The sequence below is a fragment of the Trichechus manatus genome, unplaced genomic scaffold, assembly GCF_000243295.1.
Source record: "Trichechus manatus latirostris isolate Lorelei unplaced genomic scaffold, TriManLat1.0 scaffold00005, whole genome shotgun sequence".
NCBI classification, from domain to species: domain Eukaryota; kingdom Metazoa; phylum Chordata; class Mammalia; order Sirenia; family Trichechidae; genus Trichechus; species Trichechus manatus.
This window is the reverse complement of record NW_004443941.1, coordinates 7,139,660-7,156,113: the sequence shown is the minus strand read 5'-3', so window position 1 is coordinate 7,156,113 and position 16,454 is coordinate 7,139,660. Positions and strand designations below refer to the sequence as shown.

Sequence of the window (16,454 nt, the reverse complement as noted above, 5' to 3'; positions counted from 1 at the left end):
TCAAGCGGGGTCCCTTTGTAAATGAATCCCTCTCCTGGGTGTGCACAATGCTTCCACACAATGAACCCTGATGACTAGAAGGGGGGAAAGTTGCCTGGTTAAGCACTAAAGAAGCCCCGTTAGTCCCTGGAGAAAGTCTGACTCATTTATTTGCTATGTAGCCTTTGATGAAAGAAAAGGAAATGTTGCTTTCTTAGAAGGAAGTGGGGAGAAGAGGGTGCTGCTGGGGGCCAAGTGTTGCCGGTGATCTGCTGGAAGAAATTGAGCAGGTCACCCTCTCTGTAGCTCCCGTCTGCCAGTATTGTAAGCCCTCCCAGCCTGTAAAGCACTCCCTGAGACATTCGGACAAGTATCTGCTCATAATGTTTCCAGTATTTCTAGAAGAAGTGTATGTGCACTATTAAAGAACATAAGGTTTTGTGGATGGTAGCATTGTGTTACCTCACACGTCTGTCATTGTGTCATACTGTGGTGGCTCACGTGTTGCTGTGATGCTGGAAGCTGTGCCACCAGTATTTCAAATACCGGCAGGGTTACCCATGGTGGACAGGTTTCAGCTGAGCTTCCAGACTAGGAAGACAGACTAGGAAGAAGGACCTGGCAGTCTACTTCTGAAAAAATTAGCCAGTGAAAACCTTATGAGTAAGAGCAGAACGTTGTCTGATATAGTGCCACAAGATGAGCGCCTCAGCTTGGAAGGCAACAATGGGCTCAAGCAAACAACACTTGTGAGGATGGCCCGGGACCCGGCAGTGTTTTGTTCTGTTGTCCATGGGGTTGCTATGAGTTGGAACTGACTCGACGGCACCTAACAACAACATTGTATTAATGGGAATTGTTTATTGATTAATTGGTCTTACTCCCCAATTTAAATTTATTTACTTGATCAGTCCTGTTTTTAACTTTTATGTGGAGAAATTTTAGAGCCTTTAGTAAGGGATATTTTTAATTATGCCATATGTCAAATGTGCCAGGTACTTTATATACCTTTATTTTAATCTTTACTACGGCCTCGAGTGACAATTGTCAACCTCATTTTACAATAAGGAACTTAAGATTCCGAGAGAGTAAAAGAGCGAGGGAGCTGTGATCCCAGGCTAGAGGGGTCTGTGTAGACGCCACAGCCTTGACCACGTGGCCACTCAGATTTTTAACTGTGTATTTCAGCGTCGTTCTACATCACGTCAGCTGTATTTTCTTTTCCTGTTCTAGTGCCCCAGAATAAGTCTAATAAAGCAAACTGTATTTTAACCAAATGGTGGAAGGGGGAGGTAGCCCACTCGGGACAGAGGAGCAGTTATTATGTAAGAGAATATCACACAAGGGGAAATTCGTGTTGTAAGGTTTCTCAAAACAGCACGCTCTTTCCCTGAAGAGTGAATTTGTCACTCTGGGTGCACATCTGTAATTCCAGGAGCCGGCTCCTGATGCATTGGCTGGGGGTCCCTCCAGCTGCTGTTTCTGGGGCCTACCTTCCCTGCCATCGCTGCTGCCTGGAGCACCCAGGACCAGCTCGCTGTTTGGGTCCCAACATTGTCAGGCCCTTCACCTGAGTGGGAAGGATGTGGAAAATCTCCTTTTCAAAAAAGAAATTTTCTTTTTTTAAGAAACAGCTGTGGTAAAACTAATTCCAAGGTCACCCAGTAACTTGTTAATATGACGAATATTAAAATGTCCATTTGAAACCCATCTGATGCAGCATGGTGCAGATAAAAGAGCACTAGTCTGGGAGGTGAGGAGGTGGGGCCCTGGTGGCACAGTGGTTAAGAGCTTTGCTGCTACCCAAAAGGTTGGCAGTTTGAATCCACCAGCTGCTCCTTATACTGCCTATGGGATAGTTCTACCCTGTCCTATAGGGTCCTTCTGTCTAAGCTCCAGAGTTCTTAACAAGCTTATTTAACACTTTAAGGTTTTGTGGGTTGTTCTTAAGGCTCCATTTTAAATGCAGTTTTTGTGGCTTTCAACAAAGTAAACATTCGCTTCCCCTGGAGAGCAGGGTGTCCAGAAGTGGCTAAGGGTGTTCTGTTTGGGTGACTGCAGGCTGAGCAATACCTGCCCACCCCTTTCCTGCCCTGGGGAGGTGTCACTGGGAATGGACAAGGCAGGTCTCAGAATGCAATGTGGAACCTGGAGAGGAGTCGGTGGTTGAAAAGCCTGCTTCTAGAATCAGCAGGAGCTGTGTCCCCGTTTCTCTTCCTATGTAAGTCAGTTTAGGATGCCCCAGGGGGTTGGGGCGACTCCACTTCCACCGCAGAAAGCTGAGGTGATTCCTTGGGGACCACCTCAAGTTATGCAGGCTGAGACCTTGCCTGGGGCACCCCAAGGCACGGACGGGGCCAGTCACAGCATTTTGGTTCCAGCCCTGCGTTTGTCCACAAGAAACACAGAACAGTAAAGAAGGGGAAGTTTGAGTGACTAAAACTATGCATAGCACCTCAGCATGTTGTGACTGAAGTCCTGGCTGCTGCGTCTGTTCTGTCATTTCTCTTCTAAGGAGTGAAAGTGAGCAGAGAACAGAAGAGGCGAGGTGCCTTAACAACGTGCAATCCAATCCAAAGGGAGTGGCCTGGGCTAATTTTAGCTACATTTCTCTAATAATTTTTTAAATACTTGTTTTAAAGTGCTCATCTACAGAAGCTGTAATGCTAAGATGTACTAGCAGATCTTGAGTGAAGAGAAATGAGACCATGTCCCCCAGGAAAGCCTCCTACACAGGGTTGCCTTGTTGTTATTGTTATTATTGTTGTTGTTGCAAAAGAAAAAAAAAAGGCCTCAATTTTATGGCTTTAACCGATACAAATTGTAAATCTTCTATTCATGAATTTCAAACAAATGAGTTCAAAAGGATAAAATCTATATCCATGACAATACAATAGGAACAGCTCTTCAATTTTTTAAGATATTTTCTCGAGAGCATAAAGGATATTAAGCTAACTGCAGAGTCTTACTACTCTTTCCTCCAAGGAAGCAATACCAAAAAAAAAAAAAAAGCTATGTCTTATAACTTTTTAAAATAGTTTGCTAAACAACCATCCCCGTTGATTAATCTAGCTCAGTGGTTCTAACCAGGGGCAATTTTGCTCCAAGGGACACTTGGCAATGTCTGAGGACAACCTGGAAACCCTGGTGGCGCAGTGGTTAAGAGCTACATCTGCTAACCGAAAGGCTGTCAGTTCAAATCCACCAGGTGCTCCTTGGAAACTCTATGGGGCAGTTATACTCTGTTCTACAGAGTCGCTATGAGTCGGAATTGACTTGACAGCAAGGGTTTGGTTTGGTTTTTTGGGGGGACAACTTTGGGAGATGTGCTGGCATCAAGTGGGTAGAGGCCAGGGATGCTGCAAACCATTTTACAGTGCACAAGACAGCCCCCACAACAAAGAATTTTCCAGCCCAAAATGTCAATAGTGCCCAGGTTGAGAAACCCTGATCTAGCTTATGGCTTATACAATGATAAATGTCTAGGTAATAACAAAGTTATTTTATTTTGTTAATATTATTTATTATCGTCGGGTTTCCACAATTCCAAAATTTTCGTTTTATTTAAAGACAAATATCTGGATACTTGACTGCAGTGTTGGTTTATTAAGACAATCCAAATACCATTTTAAATACGTATGCAACTTAGAAGTTGTGCACCTCAGCATACAACACACGTAGTTGATGCTGGAAAATCATTGCTGAGAACTACTCCACCTCAAATAGTTTCTCTTCAATTAAACAACAACTGAAAAAAAAAAAAAAAACCTTTCTAGGTTGTGAAAAAATATGTTAATTCACTGTCTTTTTTTTTTAAGATTGAGAAGATAGAGTGGGACACATGGACCTGTGTCCTGGGCCCTACCTGTGAGGGGATCTGGCCGGCACACAGTGATGTGACCGATGTGAATGCTGCCAGTCTCACCAAAGACTGTTCCCTCTTAGCCACTGGAGACGATTTTGGTTTTGTTAAGCTATTTTCATACCCTGTCAAGGTAATGTTGCATGTTTATTATATATACTTGCTTAGTCTCACTAATAACCCTAAAACTGCCAATCATATCTAAGTGACTTTTTAAATTTTGAAGGCATAAGCAATCCATAATGTTATTTATGGTACCATTGTTACTTATGCTGTATAAAAACCTCCCTCTTCGGTGAAGAGAAGGACAACACACAGTACGGGGGAAGTCAGCACAACTGGACCAAGGCAAAAGCATAGAAGTTTCCCAGACACATATGAACGCTTTGAGGGACCAAGTAGCCGGGGCTGGGGTCTGGGGACCATAATCTTGGGGGACACCTAGGTAAATTGGCATAACGTAGTTCATAAAGAACATGTTCTACATCTCACTTTGGTGAGTAGCTTTTGGGGTCTTCAATGCTTACAAGTGGCCATCTAAGATACATCTGTTGGTCCCATCCCATCCAGAGCAAAGGAGAATGAAGAAAACCAAAGACACAAGGAAATATTAGCCCAAAGGACTAAAAGACTGCGTTAACCAGAGACTCAACCAGCCTGAGACCAGAAGAACTAGGTGGTGCCTGGCTACCACCAATGACCGCTCTGACAGGAACACAATAGAAGGTCCCAGACAGAGTGGGAGAAAAATGTAGACTAGAATTCAAATTCAGAAAAAAGACCAGACTTACTGGTCTGACAGAGACTGGAGGAAGCCCTGAAACTATGGCCCCCAGACATTCTGCTAACCCAGAACTGATACCATTCTTGAAGTCCACTTTTTAGACCAAGATTAGACAGGCTTACAAAACAGAAAATAACAAACAATAACACACATGAGGAACGTACTTCTTAGTTCAATCAAATGTACAGACCAAATGGGCAGCTCCTGTCCAAAAGCAAGTTGAGAAGGCAGGAAGGGACAGGAACTGGACGAATGGGCACAGGGAACCCGGGATGGAAAGGGGGAGTGTGCTGTCACATTGTCGGGATTGCAACCAATGTCACAAAACAATATGTGTATAAATTTTTGAATAAGAGATTGACTTGAGCTGTAAACTTTCACCTAAATCACACACAAAAAAAAACAAAACCCTCCCTGACATTCTGTTTACTAATTTGAGTCAGACGCTCATGGCATGGAATTCCTCCGTGAAGGCCCTTCAGCAGCATCTAACTCAATATCTCACAGACTGCAAAGTGAGAATCTCTTTACAGCTCCTCAGACCAGTGCTCTTCTAACTTGCACTAGCATACTTCCAGAGATGGGTACCTTACTACCTCACAAAGCAGCCCATTCCATTTATTGGCTCCAATTGTTAAAATTGTTTCTTTGAATTGAGCTGGAATCTCTTCCCTTTAGCCCTAGTTCTGCCTTCTGAGCCGCCATTGAATAATCCCACTCTTGTAACAGCCTTCCATATGAAGGAAGATCCTACCTGACTCCCTGAAGTTTCGTTTTCCCCAGCCTCAGCATCTTCCGTTCCTTCAGTCATTTCCCATGTGCCGTCGTTTTCCGATTCTTTACCAGCTGGCCCCTCCCTCCATTTTATCAGTTCCATCTTAAACTCTCTCATCTCAAGCTGAATTCAGTGCTTCAGATGTAATCTGACCAACTCAGTGTACAGTGGGGCCGTTTTTGATTTAACGTTTGCATTAAATCAAACTAAAATCGCGTCAACTTTTGGCTGCCCCATTACACAGTTGAGTCATAGATATTGTTCCTGAAATGTTCAGGTTACACCTCGTGCCGTACTTATACAACTGACTTTCTAAACTCTGAGTGCATAACTTTACATTTGTGCCAGATAAATTGTATATTATTTATTGAATCTCATTATTCCATCCTGTCAATATTTTTTAAATACTCTTTCAAAATATTTGCTCTGTTTCAACAGCATGTCATCTGCTGAGTTCTTAATCACAACTGTGAGTTCTAAACCGCCGAAAAAAAACAAAAAATTAGAACAACCAAAAACCACTCCCAGAAATCCCAATTCGGTTTGATGTTCCATTGATTTATCTACACATTTAGTTGAAGTTCTTCAATAAGTAACAGACAGTTAAATCTATCCAACTATACCGTCATGAAGCTCACATTTCTACCTCGACTCCAACAAGACATCATTCAAGAGTAGGCAGATTTCTTGCCAAGAGCTGATTGATTGTGTCTCTGGCATCCCTGATCTCTACTTCTGATATCGACCATTAAAAAGAGAGGGAGTTAGTTCACAGTGAACCCCCGCGGCCACCTGGTAACCACTACTTCCTCTTCGAAGTGCATATCGACCTTCTGTGTAATGATTCATCCTAGAATTTTCCAGGGGTTGCATCAGCTCATGAATCAATATATGCCAGTCTGCTTGTTTTCCCATTTGGATGCAAGAACACTTGTGTGTTTAATGCCACCTCTCCCCTTTTGGAAGCCCCTCAGCTCTTACTGGCATTGTTTCTGTGGTCACATACAAAGGCACCTGAACTCAGGTAAATGAGCTCTGTTTTGTCCTTTCCAGTTTAAAGAGCATTCTCTCCACCAGAGGAGATAAGTACATCTGCTTTCTGTTTGTATTAAACCACCTGATTTAAAGAAGTGTTCCTAGCTTTGCACTGTTTCTCTTCTAGCCCTAAATATATCTTTAAAATCCTTTTTAATGGTCTTGGTGTTTTACTTTAGCCTTCCTGAAGCTGTACTTAAAGGCCTGTGCAAGACTTGTGTCTTCATTCCAGGTTATTTGCTCCTCCTCTGGTCATTTGGATCACCTTTCTTGGGAATAGTGATCCAACTGAATGCAGAAATTATCCAACAATATCATTAGTATCACTTGCAAATAAAATTTTGCTGCAGATCATTCCAAAGTGGATGCAGCAGTATATCAACAGGGAACTGCTAGAAATTCAAGCCAGATTCAGAAGAGGACGTGGAACCAGGGATATCATTGCTGATGTCAGATGGATCCTGGCTGAAAGCAGAGAATACCACAAAGATATTTACCCGTGTTTTATTGACTGTGCGAAGGCATTCAACTGTGTAGATTATAACAAATTATGGATAACATTGTAAAGAATGGGAATTCCAGACCACTTAATTGTGCTCATGAGGAACCTGTACGTAGATCAAGAGACAGTTACTCAGACAGAACAGGGAGATACTTCATGGTTTAAAGTTAGGAAGGGTGCAGGTCAGGGTTGTATCCTTTTGCCTTACCTATTCAATCTGTATGCTGAGCAAGTAATCCGAGAAACTGGACTATATGAAGAAGAACGGGGCATCAGGATTGGAGGAAGACTCATTAACAACCTGCAAAATGCAGATGACACAGCCTTGCTTGCTGAAAGTGAAGAGGACTTGAAACACTTACTGATGAAGATCAAAGACCATAGCCTTCAGTATGGATTACACCTCAACATAAAGAAAACAAAAATCCTCACAACTGGACCAATAATCAACATCATGATAAATGGAGAAAAGATTGAAGTTGTCAAGGATTTCATTTTACTTGGATCCACAATCAATGCCCATGGAAGCAGCAGTCGAGAGATCAAAAGACGCATTGCATTGGGCAAATCTGCTGCAAAAAAGCTCTTTAAAGTGTAGAAAAGCAAAGATGTCACCTTAAAGACTAAGGTGCGCCTGACCCAAGCCATGGTATTTTCAATCACATCGTATGCATGCGAAAGCTGGACAATGAGTAAGGAAGACTAAAGAAGAACTGACACCTTTGAACTGGTGTTGGCAAAGAATATTGAATACACCATGGACTGCCAAAAGAATGAACAAATCTGTCTTAGAAGAAGTACAACCAGAATGGACCTTAGAAGCAAGGATGGTGACATTACGTCCTACATACTTTGGACATGTTATCAGGAGGGATCAGTCCCTGGAGAAGGACATCATGCCTGGTAAAGTGCAGGGTCAGTGAAAAAGAGGAAGACCCTCAACGAGATGGACTGACACAGTGGCTGCGACAATAGGCTCAAGCATAGCAACGATTGTGGGCATGGCGCAGGACCAGGCAGTGTTTCGTTCTGTAGTACTTAGGGTTGCTATGAGTCGGAACCGACTCAACAGCGCTTAACAACATAGCAACAACAAACCTGTCGTTTGAACAAGTACAGTCACAACCTGGACACCCCAGTTCCGTCTGTAGCCACTCTACCTTCTTAGATGCCCTTCCTTCTCTCTGCCTCAGAGGGTTGTTTGTTACTTCTCTCTGCCTCAGAGGGCTATTTGTTAGTATCTTTTCAAAGCATCATTTTTGGTATCTTTTCATAAGATATGCATCGATTATGTCCAGTGTGCCTTTCACTGTCCACCTCGAATTCCAAGGCAGCCTGGTGACCTTCCCCAATGACCCATCACTTCTCCTTCACTTACCAGCCCCTCCTGTTTTTCAGCTTTAAGGGGGCACTTTTCTTTGCTGCTGCTTCTACTTTTTTGAAATGATAATCGCTAGCAGGAGAAATCAAGACATTAGTGATACTCTGGTCTTGGTAGACCGAGGTTTCCACAGATATTTAGATCGTTGAAACCCTCTTAGTACTATTGCATCCTGCCCCTGTGCCAGTCTTATTATTGCTTCTGGGGATTTATATCCACCTGCTCAGGCCGACCAGGTGGACTGTCTGTACCAGTCATTTTGAGCTGTGTTCCTTAGACTTCGAGAGTTCCAGGGGCCTCAGGGGCCACCCCAGGAAGCAAGGCAGGGACCAAAGTGGAGGAGCTGTGTGCCTCAACCAGAGTAGCTGTACGTTTTGTTTTGTGTATGTGGAGCTTTTGTGTAAGATTTTTTCAACATTCTATTATGAAAATTTTCAAGCACACAGAGAAGGTGAAAGAATGATACAGTGAACTCCTAGTAACCGACCACCTAAATTCTGTAATTCAAATACATTGTAGATATCAGTATGTTGTTGTTGTTGGCTGTCATTGAATCAGCCCCCAACTCGTCACGAGCCTATGTGCCATGGAACCAGACTGTTGTGATCCATGGGGTTTTCATTGGCTGATTTTTGGAAGTAGATTGCCAGGCCTTTCTTCCTAGTCTGTCTTAGTCTGGAAGCACCACTGAAACCTGTTCAGCATCATAGTAACACGCAAACCTCCACTAACAGATGGGTGGTGGCTGCACATGAGATGCACTGGCTGGAAATTGAACCCACATCTCCCGCATCAAAGAGAAGACTTCTACCACTGCCCCCAGACATCAGGATGCAACAAGAAAAATGACAGCCATTGCTGCCAGTCGACGCCAAATCATAGTGATCGTCTAGGACAGAATAGAACTGCCCCATAGGGTTTCTGAGGAGCAGCTGGTGGATTCGAACTGCTGACCTTTCGGTTAGCAGCCAAACGCTTAACAACTGCACCGACATCAGGACACTTACCCCTAAATGTTTCAATATACATGCCATTATCTAGAGTCCAACATTTGTTTATGGTCTTTTTAAGGTAAAATTTACATACAGTGAAATGCACAAATTTTAAACGTTCCAATTGATGAGTTTTGACAAGTGTATACCTGTGTAACCCAAACTCCTATCAAGATACAGAACATTAGCATCGTCCCAGGAAGTTCCTCTTGCCCCTCTGGGTCAGTCCCCACACCGACTCCACCTGCAGGTGGAGCGGTGGTTCCGACACTTTCCACCATCGGTTGGTTTTACCTGTTCCAGAACTTCACAGAAATGGACTCACACAGCAGGTGCTCTTTCGTGTCTGGCTTATTTCACTCGGATATGGTTTCTGAGATTCGTTCATGTTGTCACGTGTATCAACAGTCCATTCCTGTTTTTTTTCCTATTATTTAGTATTTGTTTCATTTACTACAAAATAAAAATTGCAAACATTACAGTAAACAAATAGCCTGTCTGTTTCCATAATGGTTCCCTTGGTAACCTTTTCAAGGAACCGACCTGAATCCTAAACATGTTTTGTATCACAGCAGTACCTAGCAGAGTGTGGGCACAGGGCTTAATATTTACTTACCGTCTTCAAATACCTTTGATAGTTGAAATATGTTGTATCCATTAAGTTCACCCTTCTTCCCAAGAGCTGTACAGCAGTTTTATATTAAATTCTAATACTGAATATTTAACTGTGCTTTTTTATAGTTGGAGCCTTGGTGGTGAAGTGGTTAAGAACTATGGCTGGTAACCAAAAGGTCAGCAGTTCGAATCTACCAACTGCTCCTGGGAAACCCTATAGGGCATTTCTACTCTGCCTTATAAGGTTGCTATGAGTTGGAATTGACTTGACGGCAATGAGTTTGGGTTCTGAGGGTTCTTTATAGCTGGATGGAATCCTGTTGTGTGCATATAACAGAGTTTGTTTACCCATTCACCCACTGAGACATGCCTAGGCTTTTCCAGTTTTTGATTGTAACACAGCTGCTATGAACATTTTTGTACAAGTCTTTATATGCTTGACCTGTTAGGTAAATATGTAGGAGTGGAATTCTGGGTCAAGGAGAAGTGTATGTTTACCTTTTTAAGTAACTGCCAGGCATTTTCCCAAAGTGATTGTACCATTTTGCATTATCACCAAAGACGTAAGAGGGTTCCCGTTGCCAACATTTGGTATCGTCAGACTTATAAACTATAGCTGTCCTGGGGAAGTGGCTGGTGCTGTCTCATTGTATTTTTAATTTATATTTCCTTCATGACTAATGATAGTGAGCACTTTTTCATGTGCTTCTTGGACGTTTGTTTATCTTCATCTGTGAAGTGTTCGTACAAGTCTCGTGTCCCTTATTTTAAATTGGTTTGTACTTCTTTTTATTCTTGAATTGTACTGTGTAAGATTTTGATTGAAGAAATGGTTTCATAGCTTAAAAGTATTTGAAAACCACTGGCCCAGTATAAGCTCTTTGTGGGTATCACATCTCTTCCTCCTCTTGTTTTTTTATCTGATTTTCCCTCCCACGTACATGGCCCCCAGCTGTAGAGTCCACCTGCCCTGGATGTGTTGAACAAAGTTCACCATCCCACTGCTGTTCTAGCAGTGAGTTCCACCTCACTGAGTCTTGGTGACGCCTATGAGAGCTTATTACCACACAGCTCTCTCTGTTCAAAATCCTAGTTCCATTGGTTAGACACCTGAGATCACAAGTCTTGTCCTTGACCTTTTTACTTGCTGTCCTTTCCCATTAGTTACTAGGCAGCTCTTCCAGGCATTTTTATTTCCATGACAAGCCTGTGTCCTTAGAATGTTCAGTTTCATAGTTTAAAGGTTTCTCTATTAGGTCGTTAGTCCCCTGACAACCATACTCTCTCCGGCCCCCGGGAGACTCTACCCTTTGCCATAATCCATCTACTTTTCTAGTACCTGAAACCACGGTCCTTTGACACCATCAGTATAGCTAGCTGATTGCTTTCCATACCTTCCCTTCCTTTCCAAAGCTATGCCATTCCACTTGTTAAAACTGAAATCATAGTAAGTAAATAGTAAAAATTGATTTGAAGTTTATTTAATATATGATTTGCAAATCAAGCAACACTTCTGATTAAAGTGTTCCAGAGATAAGAGAACTTTCAAAGATCCTTATACCCCATCTTATCACCATTGCCATGGAGACAGGGCCAGAACAGTGTTTACATAATAATACTTTACCCCAAAACACAGCTTCCAGCCCAACTCTGGAGTTTCTGTTTCTTGAAACTGACTAAAAAAAAAAAACCCATTGCCACCGAGTTGATTCCAACTCATAGCAGCCCTGCAGGACAGAGTAGAACTGCCTCATAGGGTTACAAGGAGCAGCTGGTGGATTTAAACTGCCGACCTTTTGGTTAGCAGCCAAGCTCTTAACCACTGTGCCACCAGGACTCCTGGAACCGACTACACATTGATAATTATTCAAAAGAGCCAAATGCCCAAGGCAAAACGGTCTTTACTAATTGGCAAGACTATTGTTTGACTTAAAGGTGACTTTTAGGAGACCAGTCTGCTCAAGGCTCAAGGTTCTAAAGATCACCTCAGGGCAATGGCCTGGGTGGGTCACCCTTACTCCACGGACCCCAGAAATCTGGATTCAAGGAGAATTAAAACTGTTTCTCACATTATACCACTGACATTTTTTTAAAAATCCTCTGCGCCTTCAAGTCCTTACGTTTCCTTCTCTGATCATCAGAGGCTCTAGAGACTGATTGTTTAGAGGAACCTTGTGTGTAAATTTTACAGACAGAGAAATTGTGTGTGAAATGTGAGTTGGGGGAGAGGGTCCATAGCTTTCATCAAATTCTCAAGAATCTCTCACCTAAAATAACCAGCACTCTGGAGACATTCCAGACTCTTTTGGCTCTGTCACCCACGAGCCTCTCATGACTCAGTGAAAGAAAGGGGATTGTGGTGAATTAGTGAATCCTGATGAGCATAACAGAATTGCATGACTCAGCGTGATGACTCAGGAAGGCAGCTCACCTGAACGGCCACGTGGGTGTGCACGAGGCTCCTTGCACAGATCCCAAAGGGAACCACCAGACGTCCCTCCCAGCCTCTTCCTCCTGGGGCTGCTGGTTCCCTGGCACCTTCCAGAGCCTGCAGATTCTCTTCATTGTTCTCTAGAGCAATGATCTTGTTTCCTGTTCTGGGAATCTTGAATCACCCTCTACTGGAAGAACCTCAGCTTTGTTAAGTAGCTTCAGTGGCCCAGAGTTTTCCCTCTCTCTTTCTCCTCTGCATCAGTCTCTTCCCTCTGCAGCCTGATTCTGACCCCAGTCTGCCTCTTAGAATCCTCTTCCCTGAACCTTTCTTTGTATTCTTTCTTCCATCTTATGTAGCAACCCTGTGTTCCCTCTTATAAGTAAGGCTGTCGAGGGCATTTCTCAAGCTCTTTTACTTTCCCCTCCTCTAAAAACAACTCGCTTGCATTTACAGTAGATGTAGCAGGTGGGTCCCTGCTTCCAGCAAGAAGACCAGCAGAGCACGCCTGCACACCACCATGACTATGTTCCTTGTTCACATGCCTTCTCACTCCCACATGGTCACACGGTCCTCTGTGGCTTCCCTTGGAAATTCTTAATATTGCTCTGCCTGTTTGCTAGCAACCTAGAGGCCCTGGAGGGCTTCCTGGACGTGCTCCTGTCTGTTTGCTTCACTGATCTTTCTAGACTCAGTACTCCGCAGAGGGGCAGGTGCATCACTATGCTGTCAGGTAAAAAAAAAAAAAAAAACTCACCAAAAAACAAACCCATTGCCATCGAGTGGATTCCAACTCGTAGTGACCCTATAGGACAGAGTAGAACTGCCCCATAGGGTTTCCAAGGAGTGGTTGGTGGATTCGAACTGCCAACTTCTTGGTTAGCAGCAGTAGCTGTTAACCACTGCACCGCCAGGGCTCCCAGACATAGGTTGTGTAGTCTAACATTTTATTCATTCCTCAGAAAATGTTTATGGAGGACCTGTTAAGCAGTTCCAGACACTGCTTTAGGAAAAAAGAGACCTAATGGACCTTACATTCTAGAGAAATGTAGGGAAATCGCTGCTGAGATGAAGTCATTTGCGTCTATGAGAGGTCACTGTAGACAACAACATGGAGCAGGAGTAATGAGAAGCTGGTGGTAACTGCCCACGTTCGCATTCCAGGGCCAGCACGCGAGATGCAAGAAGTACGTGGGGCACAGTGCACACGTGACCAACGTGAGGTGGCTGTACAACGACTCGGTGCTGCTCACTGTCGGCGGTGCCGACACCGCCTTGATGATCTGGACCAGGGAGTTTGTGGGGACCCAGGAGAGCAAGCTGGTGGATAGTGAGGAGTCGGACACCGACGTGGAAGAGGACGGAGGTGAGCCCCCACCTGCCACATGCTCCTGGTGCCGATCGTACCCTCTTCCACACCCCTCCTATGCTGCCACTGTAAACCAACCCCACTCCCCAATCCCTCTCTCTTGTTTGAGGCTATGACAGTGATGTTGCTAGAGAAAAGGCCATTGATTACACCACCAAGATCTACGCCGTGAGCATCAGGGAAATGGAGGGCACCAAACCACACCAGCAGCTGAAAGAAGTATCAGTGGAAGAAAGGTATGGTGTTGCAAGATTTGTTCACATTTGTTATACATGTAGACAAAAAACTTACTTAAACCAGAGTGCATTGTCTTCGCCCTCAAAGTTGCTATTCAAGCAAGTCTTCTGTATAGATGCAGAGAGTTTTAACCTGCCCACAGGTGTAAGCTAGGTCACATTGCCCACTGCCCCCAGCATATGGCAGTGGTGGGTCATACTTTGTAGAAGTCAGTCATGGAATATGACTTGAATAGACATGAAATTTGGTTGGACTTGGCTTCACTTTGCCTGGTGAGGATGCCAGGATAGCCCAAAAGTCACCCTAAATGTGATGGCTGACAGGAGAGCTTGCAGGTTAGAGAAGTAGAAGGGAGGGCAGGTGTCTTAGCTATCTAGTGCTGCTGTAACAAAAATACCACAAGTGGATGGCTTCAACAAACAGAAGTTTATTCTCTCACAGTCTAGTAGGCTGGAAGTCCAAATTCAGGGCATCAGCTCCGGGGGAAGGCTTTCTCTCTCTGTCGGCTGTGGAAGAAGGTCCTTGTCATCAATCTTCCCCTGGACTAGGAGCCTCTCAGCACAGGGAACCTGGGTCCAATGGACACACTATACTCCTGGTGCTTCTTTCTTTGTGGTATGAGGTCCCCTGTCTCTCTGCTCACTTCTCTCTTTTATATCTCAAAAGACATTGGCTCAAGACACAATCCAATCTTGTAGATTGAGTCCTGCCTCATTAACAAAACTGCTGCCTATCCCACCTCATTAACATCATAGAGGTAGGATTTATAACACATAGGAAAATCACATCAGATGACAAAATGGTGGACAATCACACAATACTGGGAACCATGGCCTAGCCAAATTGATACACATATTTTGGGGGGACACAATTCAATCCATGACAGCAGGCATCCAAGGTCGTGCAGGAATATGTGTGGGGTTATGAAAAACAAGCTTCCATTCTAACTAGTCTGTGTGTTAGGCTCTGTTGCTTGGTGTACTTTCTCTTACTGTGCCTTTAACCTGCCTAAATTTGTTCTCGTGGGTTTGGTTATTCCAGGCCTAAACAATTTGATTTTGTTGCCTTGGATACACTATTTAAAAGGAGGGTTTCTGGTATTATTTTAGACCTTTTTGATATGCTGTTGTAAGTATTGATAAGATAAATTTTCAAGTACTTTCACATTTCTTTTTAAAAGCTCATAATTACTTAATTTATCATACTCATACTATGAGAGTATAAATATTGAATTTTTAAAAAAACCTCTTAAATCTAAAGAGAAGTTCATGGATCTCAAATGTTTTAAAACTTCTCTGACGCCTCTTCTCACTGAGTTGGGCTCAGTGTCGACAGATACACTGGTCCCACAATGTGTGATTCGTGTGATTGCAAGTTTTTTGCATTTCACGTGGCATCCTGCTTAACAATGTGATCTTTCACCTATTACTATTAGGTTGAGATTTAGATATACAAAGGAATATGGTGTCATTTCCCCCTCCTATATCAATTCAGTGCCAGAGATTCAAATAAGCTTTAAAAGAACCCAGTTCTAAAAATTGAGAAAAACAACCCATATGTAAATAAGTACATGAATTGGCCCCCCACTTAAATAATCCACTCTAAAAACATATTTGCTTAAATTAAGCATTCTTTTGAAAAAAAAAAATTACCCCTTTCCAATTTCACATAACGTCATGAAATGAGCTGACTTAGCTATTATGCCCAGGTTGTTTCTGACTGGGTTCCATGACCCAGGGGTGCATCATGCTAAGATCCAAATCAGCCACGAAGATTCAGTCATCTAGCCCCATTCCTCATTCTCCAACACTACGGCTGCTTCTAACCTAAAATGGGGCTCATCTAACCTCTTCTGGCGGTTTCTCTTCAGGCAAACTCTCCTACCTGCCCAATTTAGGAAGAGTGGGAGGAGGGAGGGTAGAGAGGATCCTAAGAAGAAGTGTCTGTCTTAAAATTCAGAATTTTGAAGCTACCTCATTTTCTTGTTCCTATCAGACTGGAAACTTGTCATAAATTAACACTTACAGGATTGACTTTTTTTTTAACAAAAAGAAAAAAAATATATCTTCCAGTATTATGACATATACCCATATACCTGTTGACGCTGAGTTGATTCTGACTCACAGCGACCCTGACCCTACAGGACAGAGCAGAGCCGCCCTGTAGGGTTTCCAAGCCTGGAAATCTGTCCTGAAGCCAACCGCCACATCTTTCTCACCCAGAGCGGCTGATGGGTTCAAATCACTGACCTTTCGGTTAGCAGCCGAGCGCTTGACCACTGCAACACTAGGGCTCCTTCTTATGAGAGATAGGGGTAAGGCATTTCAGTACTTATGAGCATTTTTTAAAAACAGTTCACGGCAGGGTGTAGTTAAGAAAACCTATAGTGGGAAAAAGGATGTTAAGATAAGTACAGGGTTCAGAGAAATAATCAAGTCTCTTCTATGAAGAGCAGCTTGCCGACTTAAAAAGCCTTGACAGCATCAGCCCCC

General features: G+C 43.3%; 1 protein-coding gene across 1 annotated transcript in view; it reads left to right on the top strand.

The window, feature by feature from the left end:
- The window catches only part of EML6 (EMAP like 6), a 267,307-nt gene that overhangs the window by 207,504 nt on the left and 43,349 nt on the right, over positions 1 to 16,454 (top strand). Inside the window, exons 25-27 of the mRNA XM_012556681.2 lie at positions 3,798 to 3,974; positions 13,521 to 13,722; positions 13,835 to 13,961. Coding sequence (XP_012412135.1) covers positions 3,798 to 3,974; positions 13,521 to 13,722; positions 13,835 to 13,961 — 506 coding nt within the window. The remainder of the gene's footprint in view (positions 1 to 3,797; positions 3,975 to 13,520; positions 13,723 to 13,834; positions 13,962 to 16,454) is intronic.